Source organism: Falco cherrug, chromosome 2, assembly GCF_023634085.1.
Source record: "Falco cherrug isolate bFalChe1 chromosome 2, bFalChe1.pri, whole genome shotgun sequence".
In the NCBI taxonomy this organism is placed as follows: domain Eukaryota; kingdom Metazoa; phylum Chordata; class Aves; order Falconiformes; family Falconidae; genus Falco; species Falco cherrug.
In genome coordinates, this window is record NC_073698.1 from 11,686,731 (window position 1) to 11,705,642 (window position 18,912).

At 41.1% G+C, this 18,912-nt stretch overlaps 1 protein-coding gene across 1 annotated transcript in view; it reads left to right on the forward strand.

The window, feature by feature from the left end:
* The window catches only part of MTNR1B (melatonin receptor 1B), a 30,284-nt gene extending 12,048 nt beyond the window's left edge, over positions 1-18,236 (forward strand). Inside the window, exon 2 of the mRNA XM_055702461.1 lies at positions 17,228-18,236. Within this exon, the coding sequence (XP_055558436.1) occupies positions 17,228-18,096 (869 nt within the window). The 3' untranslated portion in view covers positions 18,097-18,236. The remainder of the gene's footprint in view (positions 1-17,227) is intronic.
* Positions 18,237-18,912: the final 676 nt, after the last annotated feature.

Below are 18,912 nucleotides of genomic sequence, written 5' to 3' on the forward strand. Positions count from 1 at the left end.
CCAGCCCCCTCATCATCTCTGTAGGACCCTGCTGGCCCCTCCCCAGTAGCTCCCAGTCTCTGTGGAGCTGGGGAGCCCAGCACTGGACCCAGCACTCCAGGTGCGGCCCCACCAGGGCAGAGCAGAGGGGGAGGACCCCCTCCCTCGACCTGCTGGCCACCACGCTCCTCCTGGTGCCCCCCAGGGTCCCACTGGCCCCTTGGCTATGGGGCATACTGCTGGCCCATGGGCACCTTGCTGCCCACCAGAACATCATCCTTTTAAATATAACTATGTTAACTAATTACAAGTTCAGAGCTAGCATCAAACTGTAAAATATATCGCTGCAAAAGAGACAAGGACTTATATATAGGCATCCTCATGTCTCTAAGATTTGCTCAAATCCTGCATGCAATTCTCAATGTCCTTTCATTCTAAAGCTAGTGCAATTTTTCCAATTACCTCAGTATACACATCATTTCATTTGAGTTCAAATAGAGAAAAAGGCCTTATGTCAAATGACTGTCACCTATGAATATGTGTAATCTAATCGGTCTAGGTATTTTTATTTCCTATTTTTCATTCAAGTAAAAATAGTCTACTTGCTGGGTTTTTTAAAAAAGTGTCTATTGAAGTTACTCATGCTGTTCCTGCCCATGCTGGAGTCCATTAGTGTTGTAGTCTTTACGACTTTTAAAAGATGTTCTTAGAAAGAGCCAACTCTATTCAGCTCTTCTACTGACAAGTTAAAGGACATTGATATATTAAATCCTGATGCTTTGCTTCAAGACAAGTGAAGACACGCAGGTGGTGTAGTCACTGCATATCAACCGGGAGATAATCCATCCCTGCTTTCTGTGAGCTACAAGGGTCTTAAGACTCTTGGGAATCTATATTCAATCTATAATCAGTATATTATATTATATATATTACATTACATTACGTTACATTACATTACATTACATTACATTACATTATTGAGGTTGTAGAGTCTCCATCTCTGGAGATCCTGAAAACCCAACTGGACACAGTCCTGGGCAACCTGCTGTCACTGACCATGCTTGAGCAGGAGATGTTGGACTAGATGATATCAAGAGTTCCCTTTCAACCTAAACCAGTATGTGACACGGTGATTCTTAAGACTCCAGCACAACACCACAATTTGCTGTAAAAAATTGTATTGTATAATAAGTACTGGTGGAAAGATTTTCATTTGACATAATTGGCGGAACTCTATTAACAGCACTGGCTTATTGATGCGTAAGTTAGGTTTGACTCATCCTGATTTCTGAGATCCCTGATTTCTGAAAAGCTTGCTTTTTTTCTCAGTGCACATATGTTTAAAGGTAGTACATTTCCTAAGCCTTTAACATGGTCTTTTACTGCTTACTGACACTAGTTTTCCATTCCTTTATCGCTCCAGTTTGGAAAAGACCAAACAGGAAAAGAAAGTGAAGCTGGAAATATGTTTGCAGGAGCATTAGCACCTTTGGTTGCATGTCATCTGTTAAGCAAGGAATAGCCTTTTGGTGGCAGAACTCTGTATTGGCAGTATACAGTGATACTGAAAGCAGCTGGGAGGTAAACTCTCATTAATCTTCTGTATCAGTAGGTCCAACCCTTAACTGAAACATAAAAATAATTTTCCAAAAGAGAAAACAAAGCAGCACACTTTCTCACACTTTTAATTACATCAGCACAGTCACCTGACAGAAAAAGCTGTATTTAAAGAACTTTCTGTTAAATAGGAAGGCCTAATACTTAGGTAATACAACAATAATTTGATTAATAGGGGACTGGTACCTTATATGCCTTTGCCTTGTTACATTAGAGGTCATGATAGAAAAAAAATCTAAAATTCCAGGTCCCCTGCCAAAAGTCAGGTAGCACACTGGCATGTTCCAGGTATTTTACTGGCATAAAATATAGTGGCAGAAAGTGATTGTTGTGCTCTGGAAATATAGAGCGTCCTACTCAAGGACACAAAGCCTACCTGTGAGAGCTCTGAAGTGACTGCAAAAATACTTATTAGATTCACAGGTAGGGTTAGAGCCCACGAACAACAGATTGTTTTCTGAATCGGTCTTCATGTTAAGCAACATTTCCCTTTTTTTTTTTTTTGCTTTCTTTTGAAGTCATTAGAAGCAAAATGCATTAAATGTTCATCAGATATCGAAGCAGGCCTTGTAAAAAGGCAGTTTAACCATACTGATCTGCCTAGAAAAAAATGATCTACCAGTAAGCGTGTCAAAAGAGTTTAAAAGATTTTACGTATGATTATGGTCCCAGGTATGAAATATTAACTGCACAGAGTCTAATTTCAGCACTGGGCATTTCTGGCTTCAAAACTGAGCAAAAATTAATTAATTTGAGATCCTGTAATTCCGTCCTTTAGTCAGATGATCTTAAAACAATGTAATCCTCTTTAGTCACTCATAGGAAACCCCTGGCAGGCTAGGACCTTAAAGCTTGTAAAACTTGCTATACAGTTAGCTTCTTGGTTAAATATGAAGCAAGAGTATCTCATCTGCTTATGGACAGCAAACAAAATAGCGAAGTGCATGACCTTCAAACACAACCTTCTCATGTGATATCTACAAAAGTGATTTCCATTTGAGCTTAATTTTGTACAGATTGCATTGGTTTGGCCCAGTTTTCAGAGGTGTGAGTCAGTACTTCATACGGACTGAAGTCACCCACTGCTCTCTCTGCATTGCAGGCCACCAGGTCACTCACTTGGACTACAGCTAGGACTCCCACAAGGAGTTAGTCTGAATGCCTAGTTGCAGTTCACAGTGCTTAAGGATCATCCAAGTAGTACGTGGAAAAGGATTCTGCAACCTGGGTAAGCTGAACCTAGTATTTGACTGTCTAGATTAAAGGAGGAAAATTCTGGCCTTGTTAAAGCCAGTGGGAATTGGTTTCCAAAATTTTTTTTGTTAGGATCTGGTGCCTCTTCCCTCTTTCTGTGCAGCCCTCACCATACTCCACCTTCTGCCCCCCAGGTCTGTAAACATTTGTTGGTCCAGATTCTCTGTTTGGCTCAGACCATTATGTTCAGTCAGGGACTGTTCAGATCCTGCTGCCACAAGGGTTCTGAAGACACCAGCATAAACAAAACAAAGCCCCCACCTACTCTAATCTGCACTGGTACTTGTTCTTCTGACCAAGCAGCTCTAGCTTGCTGTTAATGACCACATCTTTTCTGTACCTACATAGTAGCAGGTATGATTGTAGATACCCTCTGCTATTTAGTAGATCAATTAGATCCTCATCTGTTGCAGAATCAACAGCAGCTTCCTCCTGCTCCCTAGAGAAAACAGTAAATACCCTGTATACCTCTTCCTTACCGAAGCAGGTCACCCAGAGAGGCTGTTGAGTCTCCATGGCTGGAGATAGTCAAACCCTGATTGTACATGGCCCTGAACAACCTGCTGTAGTTGACTCTGCTTTGAACAGCAAGGTTGGACTAGATGATCTCAAGAGATCAATTCCAACATAAAAGATTCAGTGGTTATATTGGTAATATGTCTATGTCTGTCACCCTTCATTTAACTATCGTCTCATCAGTATCGTGACTCACAGGCCCAGCCACAACAGAGTTTTTGTCAAGTAATTCTTGGCTCTCAAAGACCTTAATTCAGGAAATGATCATTACACACTTTGTCTCTATTGAGCTGAAACGCAAACCAGCCAATACTTTAGAAGAGAATACACAATCACTTTCTGTAAAAGCATTTGATTTACTCATCTGTTTACACGCTGTTTACAAACCTATGGGTATCATTATAAGATGAATCATGTCAGTGTACTTTGCTTTAAGACCTTGTTTCCAAAAGAAGCAGATGGCACAGTCTGACAACAGCTTCTGAAGACATTCATCTCCCTATGCATGTACAGTGATGAGGCCTTCCAAAATCTCAGAACAAAAAGGGTAAGACGTTTCCTCACTGAAATGTTATAATGGTCATTTTCATCCAGTATCATCTATTCTCTTCCTTGGCAAAATAAGAAACGAGGAGGGTCATAATGAAGGGACTCCAGAGAATGTTAGAAGCGTTAGCAACTTGTCTACCTAAGTGTTCCCCATATTAGATGTTCCCATATACTATATTTATTACAGTGTATCAGATCCCATTTTATAGAATTCCAAGACTGTCTTAGGATCCCCCACTGTCTGGGAGTTGAACACAGGAACCCCTAAAAGTACATAGCAGTAATAATGGGCTTTGATTTGATTTCTTTTTGCAGCTGTAACTGGTTTGCATGTACATGCTTTGCATGTACTTGTCTCTGGTTGTGTAGATGCCACAGGCTGCAAGTCCGTCTGAGCCTCACAGAACAGTTGAGTAAATCACTGTGGAAATTACCACTTTAATATCTTCATTTCCATAAGAGGAGATCCAAGCATTTGTACTGGTCAGAATGCTCTGTTCTGTTTAAATGGGTGTACAGGGCAAAGCTGCAAGATGCACGTTATTATAGCTAACCAAATCTCTGGGCTCACTCATGCTGAGTTATGTCCCATAATTTGCAATAGTCTCAATTTTATTTGCTTGATATATCTGCTGAATATTTTGAATAACTTCTGTAATATCTTGAGCCTTATATTACAAAATACTATTATTTTATGTTCTAGGGTTTGCTTTTTTATTTATTCAACTAATCTGCTAGTGAATGTTAAAAAAAACCCAAACCAACGACAAACGAACCAGCTTAAGAAAACAAAACACAGTTTCTGTTCACACAAAATTATTTTCATTCTTCAATTTCCTGTCCTCCTTTCTAAAAGAATGTGGAAGATAAGTTGTTCTAAGAACCTGAGGCTGTTTTGTTGCTGCAAGAGAGAAAAAAAACCCAAAATAATTTCCTTCGACAAATTCAGGCTAAAGACAGTAGCAAAGATGAAGGTAATAGAAGGTAATAGTGAAAGGTAAAAATGAGCTGTCCTTTCACACAATGTAAATTATTATCTGCCAGGACACAACTAAGTTTTGTCCAGAGTTTTTAGCTGTGAAATGTTGTTACTTTGTTTGCTTCCACTTTTAAGTCTTTTGTCGCTAATCCAAACCAAGTTTTAGTTTTTCTTTTTTCTTTTTTTTTTTTTTTTTTTTTTTTTACAATATAACATCCTACAAAACGCTACATATTTCAATTCTTTTTTTTCTATGAAATGCAATATAGTGTTGGGAGACTGGAAAAAAAAGTTATTACCAATAATAAGTTGCCTAGCTATTTATAGGATCTGACTAGATTGCACCTGTTCTATTTTACAGCTTTTCATATTAGCCCCTTTGTCAGCAGTAAATGAGTTTTCATACTTGCAGTTGTTCATGTAGGTTTCCTATTCTTCCTTGGTTGAAGCAATCAACAGCTGTGATTACTTCAAGTGAAGAAAATTAAACTGATATGTAACGACAGATACAGGAAACACAACTAACTTCATGAATTAGTGAAAAACCAGTCTGGTTTTTGCTGTTATTTAATGATCATGCTCAGCAGCTGGAAGTTTTGAAGCTGGGCTGTCACTGGTGTCCGTAGTGGTAAGCTCTCAGAGTAAATGTCTTGGCTTCATTCCTTGCATGAAAAGCAATAGTACCCTAGATAGAGACATTCTCTCACCAACAGCAGGGGCCTTTTGCCACCCTAGACTGCCCTGAAGGCAAGACCCTGACTACAGGGTGAGGGCATAGGTGTAAGGGATCTTTGCACCGAAGCCTGCTGCAAAACGCAGCTCAGTTGCAGGTAGCTAGACAGAGAGAACAAGGTTATCCACCCCTTCAAACATTCTGTCAGCAAAACTGGGCTGGTTGTGTGGAGGAGTGGATGGCAAGGACCTGAATGGTAATGTCACATTGTACCACTCAGATCACCACAACAGAGGAGCCCGAGAAGGAGCTGTGCTTCTGAACAGTGTCACTGAAACCTACTGTCCTCATCATTAAAGCAGTTGTATTGATACAGACAAAGGGCATAGCTAGCTTCACACTGTCTTTAACTGTACATGTAAGCAGGCACTCAGGGTTAAAAAAAAAAAAAAAAGAGAACAGAGCAACCCTCTATGATACTTCCGTATTCTCTAGGCTTGTGATTCCTTCCAGCTTGGAGGATTTCCTGAACCTAGTATGTTATGTCTATTTATTTACCTTCAACTGATGCCTCTTTGAAGTACTTTTCCAGCCTTCCCTTGAATACAGGTAAAATTTTTGCATCTGCAAGATCTGTTAAGGAGTTGCACAGGTTTACTACCTATCACAGCAACCACCCCCTTTTGCTTTGAATTTGACTAGCTTGGCTTCATAGCTCTAGCTCTTCTATTGGCCCCACCCTTCAGTACCAGTATGCCACTATGGTGTCATTTTGGAGGAGCGAGCTGGACAGGCGCTGTCACTTTTTCCATAGTGTGCCTAATAAACATGGTATTAATAGAGAAGAGCAAGGGTCATGAACCTAGAGTATTCTTCCTAATCTGTGTCTTGGGAGAGTCCCTGCACCTATCTATCTCAGTTTCCCACCTGTTAAATCACAAGAAGGATATTTTGTTTGTTTGTTTGTTTTTTGTTGTTGGTTTTTTTTTTTGCTTTGAAACATACTGATGAAAAGCACTCTACAATATAAGTGATAACCTGTGTGTTCTGGTTCTAGGGTGAAATTCTTGAACATAACCTAGAAAGAGACAAGCAGGCTAACCCCAGAAGAGCAGCAGGGCTGGTGAGTAGGGCACTTTTTGGGACTATGGGAGACATACGCTCAAATCCTTTTTCAAAGAAAGGATCTTCTACCATGGAAGTGTCCTAACCACTAGGTGATAGTGAAGTCTCTAGATGAGCTTGTCTTCTGCTTCTGCTTTTCTCTCTGAAAACCCCCAGTACCAGGAAAGTTCCTGCAATCTCAGAAAATATCAGAAGCCCAGGAAAGTATCACCTCATAAAAGATCTATCTGATTATCCATCAGACTTTGTCTCTGGAAGAACCACCCGCTTGCTCCCGCCGCCTGCCCGGCGAGGCGGTGCGATGCCTTGGCTCTGCGGTGGCTGGTGCACTAGGTGGCACTAGAGAGTCGCCACTGTCCCTACTCGCACCAGAGGAAGCCACCGGCAAGCAAAACTGTACACCTAGGGGTTACAAATCTCAAGCCTTCACTAAGTTTTTAACGGCACAGCACTGGAATTTTTTTTTTTTTTTTTTTTTTTTTTTTGGCACCTGAAGTCTATTGTGAAATTCATCAAACTCACAGCAAGTACCGGTGCCCCCATATTTAACCAGAAGGAGAAGCCTGAGCACACAGAAAAGTCAGAAGCTTTGCCCACTGGGTTATAGTCATACCTAGCTGCCAAGCACACCAAAATCATGATCTCAGAAACATATTAATCAACAGCGCAACTTAGGTGCCTCTTTTCGGCAAGACTATGTTGACACTTGAGAGCTACAGCTTATAAGCCCGAAATCAGCTCCTGCAAATGTAGCTTCCAGCACCAACTCATATCTGCAGATGTAGGGCCAAGAACACAAATCTGTCCCAGTCCAGCAGTCTGCAAGTCACTAGGCCACAATCATAAGCTTCCTTTTACATGCTGAACTTCTATTTCTGTGAATCCTGCTTTCTTTGCATTACAGAACAGTTTGAAAAAGGGATGTAGAGCGGATTCTCCACTAAACTATCCCACAGTGGGGTGTTTGTATTGTTTCATCTTAAAACAAAAAGTTGCTCTTCTTATCTTCTACAAAACAGCATAGTGCTTTCATCCAGAAAGCGTATGACGAAGGTTTAAACCCTATTGAGTCTGGATCCCAGGCTTTCCTGTGAAAACCCAGGCATCTAACTTTCAGAGTGTCTATACCTGGATTTCTTCTGAAGACAAAGCTCTCTCAAAGCCTTTAGGTAGCTGCACAATAAAAAGGTAACTGGCACAGTAAAACTCCCCTTCTGCTCTTTGTATAGTACAGCCCCAAAAGGCAAAGGAGCCCAGGAAGACTGGGCGTGCTTCAAGAAGGAAACCCTAAAGGCACAGAGGCAGGCTGTCCCCATGTGCTGAAAGAGGAGCCAGCGGGGCAGAAGACCGGCCCGGCTGAACAGGGAGATTTGCCTGGCACTCAGGGAAAAAAGGAGAGGTTTTGACCTTTGGAAGAAGAGGCAGGAAATTCTGGAGGACTGCAAGGATGTTGTGAGGTTATGCAGGGAGAAAATTAGGAGGGCCAAAGCCTGGCTAGAACTTAATTTGGCAACTGACCTAAAAGACAGTAAAAAATGTTTCTATAAATACATTAGTAACTTAAGAAGGGCTAAGGAGAATCTGCATCCCTTATTGGATGTTGGGATAAATGTAGCGGCAAAGGATGAGGAAAAGGCTGAGGTGACTAATGCCTCCTTTGCTTCAGTCTTTACAGTAACACCGGTTTTTCTCTGGGTACCCAGCCCTCTGAGCTGGAAGGCAGCTTCCCATAACCCAAGGGAAATGGTCAGTGACCTGCTACACTGCTTAGACACACACAAGCCTATGGGGCCGGATGGGATCCACCCAAGGGTACTGAGGGAGCTGGTAGAAGTGCTCACCGAGCCACTTTCCATCTCTTATCAGCAGTTCTGGCTAACCAGGGAGGTCCCATAAGACTGGAGGCTAGACAATGTGATGCCCATCTACAAGAAGGGCAAGAAAGGGATCCAGGGAACTACAGGTCTGTCAGCCTGACCTCAGTGCCGGGAAAGGTTGTGGAGCAGATCAACCTGAGTGTCATCACGCAGCACGTGCAGGACAGCTGGGGGATCAGGCCCAGCCAGGGTGGGTTTATGGAAGGCAGGTCCTGCTTGACGAACCTGATCTTCCATGACGAGGTGACCTGCTTAGTGGGTAAGAGAAAGGCTATGGATGTTGTCTACCCGCTCTACCTGGACCTTAGTAAAGCCTTTGACACCATTTCCCACGGGATTTGCCTGGAGAAACTGGCTGTTCATGGCTTGGATGGGCTTACTCTTCACTGGGCAGAAAACTGGGTGGATGGCTGGTCCCAATGAGTGGTGGTGAATGGAGTTCCATCCAGCTGGCGGCTGGTCACAAGTGGTGTTCCCAGGGCTCAGTACTGGGGTCAGTCCTGTTTAATGTCTTCATCAATGATCTGAACCAGGGGATTGAGTGCACCCTCAGTAAGTTTGTAGATGACACCAAGCTGAGAGGGGAGTGTTGATCTGCTGGGGGGCAGGAAGGCTCTGCAGAGCGATCTGGACAGGCTGGACCCATGGGTTGAGGCCAGTTGTGTGAGGTCCAACACTGCTCAGTGCTGGGTCCTGCCTGTGGGTCACACCAGCCCCAGGCAGCGCTGCGGGCTTGGGGAAGAGCTGCAGAAAGCTGCCTGGTGGGAAAGGCACTGGGGGTGCTGGCCGACAGCCAGCTGAACATGAGCCAGCAGTGTGCCCAGGTGGCCAAGAAGGCCAGCAGCATCCTGGCTTGTATCAGAAACAGAGTGGCCAGCAGGACTTGAGAAGGGATCATCCCCCTGTACTGGGCACTGGTGAGGCCGCACCTCGAATGCTGGGTTCAGTTCTGGGCCCCTCACTGCAAGAGGGACACTGAGGGGCTGGAGCGTGTCCAGAGATGGGCAACCGAGCTGAGGAAAGGTCTGGAGCACAAGTCTGATGGGAAGTGTCTGAGGGAAATGGAGTGGTTTAACCTGGAGAAAAGGAGGCAGAGGGGACACATTATCACTCTCAGAACTACCTGACAGGAGGCTGTAGTGAGGTGAGTGTTGGTCTCTTCTCCCAAGTAACAAGTGACAGGACAAGAGGAAATGGCCTCAAGTTTCACCAGGGGAGGTTTAGACTGGAGATTAGGAAAAATTTCTTTACTGAAAGGGTGGTGATGGATTGGAACAGGCTGCCCAGGGAGATGGTGGAATCAGCATCCCTGGAGTTGTTTATAAAATGCCTAGATGTAGCGCTTAGAGACACGGTTTAGGGGTGGACTTGGCAGTCCTGGGTTAACAGTTGGACTCAATAATCTTAAAGGGCTTTTCCAACCTAAACGATTCAGTGATTCTACTCCCAGTAATGGTACAGAATTTTCCTTGTACGTATCATAGGATAATTATACTCGCCAAACATTTTAAACAGTTTCATAGAACATACATTTCTTAAAAAGAAATATCCTGAACTTTTCATAGATCAACAACCAGCCTTGTTTCATTGTCTATGCTGTATTTTTTACTAGTCTTTAAAATACCGTGGTTCTAGTGAGAACATATTGCCTGTCCCTTTCCATTACATCAGTCTGCAGTATATCCTGCTAATACCTGAAAACATGAAACATAACTACAAAGAAGCATATCATCACTTTTAAACTGTCATATTAAAAGAAAACCAAAACACATGTGGCATTTGTTTGAAGCATTATATTAAATCTTCTGTTAGTAACACAATGTTGAACATTATACAGTTTAATATGTCTCAGTAAATCAAAGATTACCCTAGATCTTGGCTTGTACTGTCACAGGGAATGCAAACATCAGTCTGTGAAAGACTTAAGTCTCTGCTCCACCTGCTGCCAGTGTCAACCTCTGGTGGCTTCGTTCCTGCTGACATGAACAGAGTTTCACCTGAATCAGGGTAGAAGGTTGTTCTTCTTCTGATGGATTGTGAGAAAAAAAGGAGATGACAGAGGTAACTTTTAAACAAAAAATCAAGAACTACGAGAGCTTAATTACTGTTAAAAACCCCCACAACTAATTAAAAAAGCCAAAACTAGAGACAAAAATCAGTAGTGAGGAAGTATGAAGCATTAGCCTTTCTCCAGGAGCAGCTGACATCTCCCTGCATGCCGTTTAAACCGTATTTGCAGAGCCATTCTGGACAAAGGAAAAAAAACCTACACAGTTCTTAGTTCTGCCTGCTGACCTGGTGCCAGTTCTTCAGTTCCTCCAGAGTCATGTTTTGCTTTCCACTTTAAAGAACAAACCTTAAGAGGAATCTCTACAACCAAGCCTGAAATGAGCTGCAAGAATTACAGGAACTGAAGCCCAGTGGAAAATATGACAGGTCAGAAAATGTAGGTGACAATGGCAGCAGCAAGAGCCAGCAATAAGGTGGCCAGGGCTTCAGTTTAAAAGCCAGCACCTGGAAGTTTAGCACAAGTCCTGGCTCTGAAAGCATAGCCTTCTATTTTTTTATGTAATTCCTCATAAAACATGCCAAAATTAACTCAAAAATTGGGAAAGACAGTCAGCTGAATAAGTAGTAAGCATCCATGTGTACATGGACATACGTATTAATGAAGAAGCTCCAGGAGTGTGACCAGCTACACAGTTCCATCACAGTAATCACCTGTTTTGCCTGAAGTCTGAGCTGGAAAAGCACTCACACCTCATGCTCAGGTTTGCAGTCAGGCTGGCACATAGAATAATCTGCTGCTTAAATGGTTTGGCTGAGCAGATTGGTCCTTAGTTTCAATCTCAGGGCTATTCTCATACAACAAGGAGTGGAGACATAGACACATTAAGTCAATTTTCTACCAATTTTCTCTTAGTTGAGTATGCTCCTGTTTTATCTGGCCCAGACCTTGAGACTCCCTTTAATGAGGATTCAACAGGGTCTGGAGCCTGCAAATCACGTTTAAGCTTGGTTCTCAAAAGGTGACGTTGCACAAGAAAGTTCAAGACAATACTTCATCAGAGCTGCGTTGTTTCTATTGGCAATTATAGACAAGGAGACATTAAAGAGGGACAGTCTTCTTGACTGAAGGACTGATTGCTTTCTTCAAGCTGTTATATATACCTCTTCAATCTCCATGTTGGTCTAGACTCAAACAACACATCAAACAAGGCACTTGCTGTAGCGAATCCTGGCTAACATGCCTTGGGATTAGCACACTGCTATTCCTCTTTGTCTGAAGGTAAAACCTGCTCTTTTAAAAGTTGCAGGAACTGTAAAATGGGTTTAGGCTTTGATTTTTGGATTTTTTCCATCCAAATATAATTCAAGTGCTACATTTTTTTCATTGTTGTGGTTATGTGGACCAAATGCTTTCAGTATTACACATTCTTGTTAATAACAGGTCTTTATTTTCTTATATCTGATTAATGTCTCCTTTAAGTTTATAGCAATTCTGCCACCAACTTCAGCAGTCATTAAAGAGACCTAAAAGGCAGATAATTTACACCAATGTAATGTAACTTAGTAAACAACATGTTGTATGAAACATAAATAAGGGCAAAAACATTAAGAATAAAAGTATAAAAATAACATTTTTTTTCTACAATTGCTGGTGGTCAGAAACAAAACTTATAAGCCACCAGCAACTTCCATACCAAGCCTAGCATCAGGATCAAAGTTACCTTTATTAGAGAGAGGTGGTATCACAGCCGAGGAAGGGTTTTGTATCAAGCAGCATATAGCTTGCAGAAATTTGGAATTATGATCAAGACTGCAATTTTTTTTCCCCTTTTAAAGACTTACAGGAAAGAAGTGAAATATTAGACTCACCTTGTGTATTTTGTGAACTTCTTAAATACTTGAGCAAAAAAGCATTTTGTATGCTTAGTTTTATATAAAAATACCTTACAGAATGGATGACACCAGGCATCCCTGAAGTGATATCTTGTGGTTTTGACTATAAGGGTGTTTAGAAACTGAGCTCAAATTTCTGTCTTTATATATCAGCCACAGCAAGAAAGCTACCAGAAGCCTTCCAGAACTCATTTCAAGTACAAGGGCTACAGGAGTCTGGCAGAGGAATAAAGAAGGAGGTTGAAGAATGAGCTAGCACTAGCGACATGCCTAGTGTGTATGGACAGTCTGTCAGTCTAACTTCTTCTTGAGGATACTTATTTACTGCGAACGCTGCAGAGGAATGACTGGCTTCATTTTATAGAATGACAGGACTTACTTCATGCATGCCAAGACCTTGCTCCTCTTATCCTAGAGATAAGTACCTACAGGTAGTTGTCAGCGTGATGTCACATAAAACCTCTAGTTCTTATTCTCAGCCAGTATAAAAGGCTATTTAATTATAACCAGTACTTCTTAGGCCTCAAGCCCAAACATGTGAGAAGAGCCTTCTCACATTCCAGCTGAAGACATAATGAAGTAAAAAATCTGTGGGAGTAGCTGTGAGTTTCCCCTTAAGGTTAGGATATGGAAATGGGAGAATAAAATAACTATCCTGAGTCATCCTTGGTATTTACAAAAAAATCTGCCAACACATTATAGTCATATTGATTGAGGTTCAGCCTTGCCTGATCCTGCTCCTTACTTTTGTTGCTACACAAGAATCCAAGTTCAACAGGAGGAGAGGAGGGGGCAGGGAAACAGTCTGCAGGATAGGCTGCACAGGAACAATTTTCCTGTCCTGAAGCTAGGCATTTGTATGCTAAAGAAGACGAGTAATGGATGCAGAAGAAGAGCATACAAGGATGAACATGACTGTAGCCAGGGGGAAATAGACCTAAGAGGGTGATGTCTGTATGCAATGTATAACAACTTGTTAAACAAATGTGTAACAACCAAAACACTGTCTGATGAAAAACAAAATACCATGATTTATAATTAATCATTTTAGCCAGTTTGAAACCTAAGAAAGAAGCAAAACCTTTAAAAAATGGTTGGCAATTGCAATGGCTTCTGGTTTTGTTAGACATTGGAAGTCGGTTGTCTTTTCAGAAGGCAGATGCTTACCTCATAAAATTTCTGACCTTACCAAAAAGTTTGTTCTGGCATTAAATTCCTACAATATCAAGTCATATCAAGATTACAAGAGGGTGTAAAATGCTCCTTTTTTCTGTTAATTGAGGTAGCAAAACCAACATGCAAGAATGCTTCATGAAGTGTTGATCTAGTTCTGTTGCACCCAAAGTCAATATCAAACTTATTTTGGTTTTTTATGCACCCAACCATCAATGTTTGCAACTTTGCAGATGCGTATCTTTTTGAGTCCCTGGAGAGACAGTTGCTTTTTAGTAACTACTGCTTGTAATCAAGGGGGCTTTCCATTCCAGCAAGCAAATGTGTTTCTTGTAAATGAATACAACCTTCTGTCTGATGAAACTGAAATCTGGAAACATCAGGTAAATTATGGAAATAATTATAATACTTCCAACTAGATGAGCGTTCTGTGGTTTTTATTTTGTTACTGACAGCAAAAATTTACCTCTTTGGTTATCTTATGCATGTAATTATAACCAGTCCAAGTGCTGTGTCTTAGATGTACCAAGGAACATTGACTTTCTCCAAGCACTTAAAAGACATCTAAGAACTTTATTTCTCAAAATGTTGATTATGTATTTTTTATGAAATAGAAAAGTTTCTCTCTACTTTCGTAGATTATTCATTGCAATGCTAGAACATTAAACTTCATTCCGCAGTCAGCCACCTAGAAAGAAAAAAACATTGGACCTTACTTTGCAGTGCTCAGTGTGAACACTCAACCCTGTAAACAGCAATAAAAGTGACATATCACTTGAGACCTTTATAGGTATTGCACAATTTTTCTTCTGTGTTGTAAAGGGGTATACTATGTTTTTGACAGGTTCATTGCTAACTGACCTTACTCATTGCAGCTGGAATTTTCAAGTCCTAAATTACAAAAAAAAATTGTGAAATTCTCTTGCCAAATGTACTGCACAGTAAATTTCCAAATATAATTGAAAGAGCTGAATGCCCACTTGATTTTAACTAAACAATTACATTTTAGATATAAGTTGATGCTGGGAGGCCTTATAGATTAGGTTAATTTTAGCACACACACAGACAAAACTCTGTATTTCTCCTCCTCATTCCTCCCTTCCTCCATTCCTTCCTTTCTTCCTTCCTTCTTTCTTTCTTTTTCTTTTTCTTTCTTTCTTTCTTTTTTTCTTTCTCTCTTTCTTTCTTTCTTTTGACTTCTCTTGAATTCTCTATCTTCTGATGTCAGATACAATGATAAAAAACATAATAGAAATTCTTGTTGCTATGATATAAATACATTCTGATAAAGATGCCCTTGCTCCTTTGTTAGTCTTGTCTTTTATTCTAGTTATCATATGGCTAGATGAGGCCTTCAAAGTCATCTTATCCTTCCTATGCTCAAAACAGGAATCAGCTGTATCTAGGCCAGTACTGACAAATGCTAATTTAACATATTCTTACAACCTCAAATGGCAGACTCAAAGCAAGATGTTCCAGTACTTCCTTCTTCTTGCCATTAAAACCTTTTTCTCAGCATCTAATTTGAAACGTCTTTGTTGTGCCTGAAGCTTGTTTGTGTTCACCACAGTCATGGGAATGGATTATATCCTTTCTGCTTTGCTTATTTGAGATTATCATCTCCCCCTCAATCATCTCCCTAGTTTGTTCAGTTTTCCTCACAGATCACAAAACTGGTAGATATTTGCTTTGCTCTAGATTAGCTCTAACTAGAGTTTACTTCTTCCTTGAAGTGTGAAGCACCAAATTTGAGACATTTTTCTAATGCCTTAGCAATCCCGAATAAGACAGAAAAATTACTTTATGTGGTTTTGCATCTGAAAATTATGTTTACCTTTTCCACAACAGCATGTCATTACTGAATTGTATAAAGCCAGCAGGAAATGTGTCCTTGTGCAGGTCCAACAACATACTCCATAAATAGACAACCCTTAACTCCCAGCACAGGGAGTGACTGGCTTGGGAGGGCACAAACCCCAACACAGTACTATTGGTTTTACACCCTGCTTCTAAGACAAGTAGCATGGAGTTGCCTTACCTCCAGTGCCATGTCAGTGAACTGTAGCTATGAAAACATTTCTGTGGCCTATAAAGTATAAAGCAATGGTGCCGCAGGCTGCTAAACATATAAAAGGAACCGTTTAAAATAAATTGCACACCACTCTTGAAATAAGCCATGTTTCTGTAGCTAGAGATTGATAATCCTTCTTTCTATTAAGTTCACTAGCTGTTGTGCAAATTCTGATGAGCGTGGTCTTCCGCTAAAGTGTGTGGGAGAAAGAGAGCTCCCTATCCCTTCATTCAGGTTAAGCAAGCTACAGATGCAGAGCAGCTGGAGCAAACAGCATACAGGTGAACGTCTGCCGTATTTTGAGGAGTTCAATCCTACATGGTTGTTGGTTTTATGGCTCCCAGCTAATGATGATGATCCACAACGTTATTTCTATACTTCAAACTAAACGGAGAACTGCTTTCCTAGGTGACAGCCAGAAAGCTCAGCATTTGTAGAATCTAACTGCTCTTTTCGAAAAATAGTTATGTTCTGCAAGCAATTTTAAAAGCTGCTTGGGTCTTTTGCACTTCTGTTCTTGCTGTGAAGGACTTTAAAGCAAAAAAGTGAGTATGCAAACCAGAATTGTGTTTTATGCTATCTAAATGCCAAGAATCTAAATTTAGTACCTCTATTTTCTGCTTCCTGGAAGTTCCTAGAGTATGATTACACGTTTCATTTTTCAGAAATATTGTTTAATATCTCAACATTTTATTAACGTATCCTTAGATAAAATGTTCAGAAATTTCAAACTGATGAAAAGAACACTGTTTAAAAAGAGGCAAAAAGTCTCAACCATATCACTAAAATTTCTTTAAATGTCATCAACAGAAAAGGATCTAAAGGCTCCTTCCATGAATTTGAATACTTTCTCTTGCATTGATGATTTTTTCCTTTGTATGATTAAGTATGCTTTTCCACAGAGGGTGATGAAAGCAATTCACTCTTAGTCAATCCAATGGTAAAATAACAGCAGTATGGGTAGGCCATTCATGCAGAAAATATCTATACTACAGACTATTGTGTAGCAATTTAGAATATACATACAACAACCTCCCTATAGATCTGGTCTTTGTATATCATTCCCATTGACACCTGTCAAACCTGTTAATATCCCTGTGATAGGTTAGAATGGCATAATGGCCTGCCTACCTGGCACAGTTTAGATTTATTTTTTTTTCTTTTTCACCTTATTCAATCCAGTTGGGGAGTTAGCTACACTGAGATAACTCAACCTGTGCTTACGTAATGGCTCGCTGATGGTTATGTTTATTAAAGATTAGAACAGAAAGGAGGGTATAATTCTGTCACCGACAGATCTGAAACGTCGTGTTGCTGCAGCTATTTCCATGGCTAAGCTGAACTGTAAAATCATTTCCCATACAGACCTATTGGTCCTATGTACCTGCCACTTGCTGACATCATTAATAATTTAGCATTGCAGATATCAAAAATAATATATTATATTTCATTCTTGTTCACAGCTATGCTTGCTTTCAGACTTATGTCTATGTATGTTTCTTTCTCCCCAGGTAATGCATTTGTGGTGAGCCTAGCTTTGGCTGATCTGGTGGTGGCCTTGTATCCATACCCACTGGTGCTCTTAGCTATTTTCCGCAATGGATGGACGTTGGGTGAAATGCACTGTAAAGTGAGTGGCTTTGTGATGGGACTAAGTGTAATAGGCTCTATTTTCAACATCACTGCAATCGCGATAAACCGATATTGTTATATATGTCATAGTTTTGCCTATGACAAAGTGTACAGCTGTTGGAACACCATGCTGTACGTCTCCTTAGTCTGGGTATTAACAGTAATTGCAACAGTGCCAAATTTTTTTGTTGGCTCTTTAAAGTATGATCCACGCATCTATTCATGCACATTTGTTCAGACTGCAAGCTCCTACTATACGATAGCTGTTGTAGTAATTCACTTCATCGTCCCTATCACAATTGTGAGCTTCTGCTACCTTCGAATTTGGGTTTTAGTAATTCAAGTTAGAAGACGAGTCAAATCAGAAACAAAACCAAGACTGAAGCCAAGTGACTTTAGAAACTTTCTTACCATGTTTGTAGTTTTTGTGATTTTTGCCTTTTGCTGGGCACCTCTAAACTTCATTGGACTGGCTGTAGCCATTGATCCTATGGAAATGGCACCAAAAGTTCCTGAATGGTTATTTATTGTAAGTTACTTCATGGCCTATTTCAACAGCTGCCTTAATGCAATAATATATGGACTCCTTAACCAGAATTTTCGGAATGAATACAAACGAATATTAATGTCACTGTGGATGCCAAGGCTTTTCTTCCAGGACACATCCAAAGGAGGAACTGATGGTCAGAAGAGCAAACCTTCTCCTGCTTTAAACAACAATGACCAAATGAAAACTGATACTTTGTAAATGTGTAATAGTCATGCAACAGTTTGTCATCGAGAAACCCGAGAATATAGTTGTAATGTTCTGGTCATTCTTCCTTACTTTTGGGGGCTTGCCATTTTGATGGCATTTTGTGACTGGAATACCATCTCCTTGATAAAGCACATTGCTCTCAATTAATGATTTATACAAGGTATCAATTGGAAATGTATTTTAGAAATAAAGCAGCAGGTGAGTGCAAGCATAATAGTTCTGAGCTGAATTCTGCTCCCAGAGATATGACTGAGGCATTTTTTTAATTCAGTGGGAGTTTTGTATTACACAGAATCACAGAATGGTCGGGGTTGGAAGGGACCTCTGAAGATCATCTTGGCCAACCCCCTGCTAAAGCAGGGTCACCCAGAGCAGGCTGCACAGGATCACGTCCAGGTGGGTTCTGAATGTCTCCAGAGAAAAAGACCCCACAGCATCTCTGGGCAGCCTGTGCCAGGGCTCTGTCACCCTCAGGGTAACAAAGATCTTCCTCACATTCAGATGGAACTTGTTGTTTTGCAGTTTGTGCCCGTTGTCCCTTGTCCTGTCGCTGGGCACCACTGAAAAGAGCCTGGCCCTGTCCTCCTGACACTCGCCCTTAAGGTATTTGCAGACATCGATGAGATCCCCCCTCAGCCATCTCTTCTCCAGGCTGAACAGCCCCAGCTCTCCCAGCCTTCCCTCATCAGGGAGATGCTCCAGTCCCCTCATCATCTCTGTAGGACCCTGCTGGCCCCTCTCCAGTAGCTCCCAGTCTCTGTGGAACTGGGGAGCCCAGCACTGGACCCAGCACTCCAGGTGCGGCCC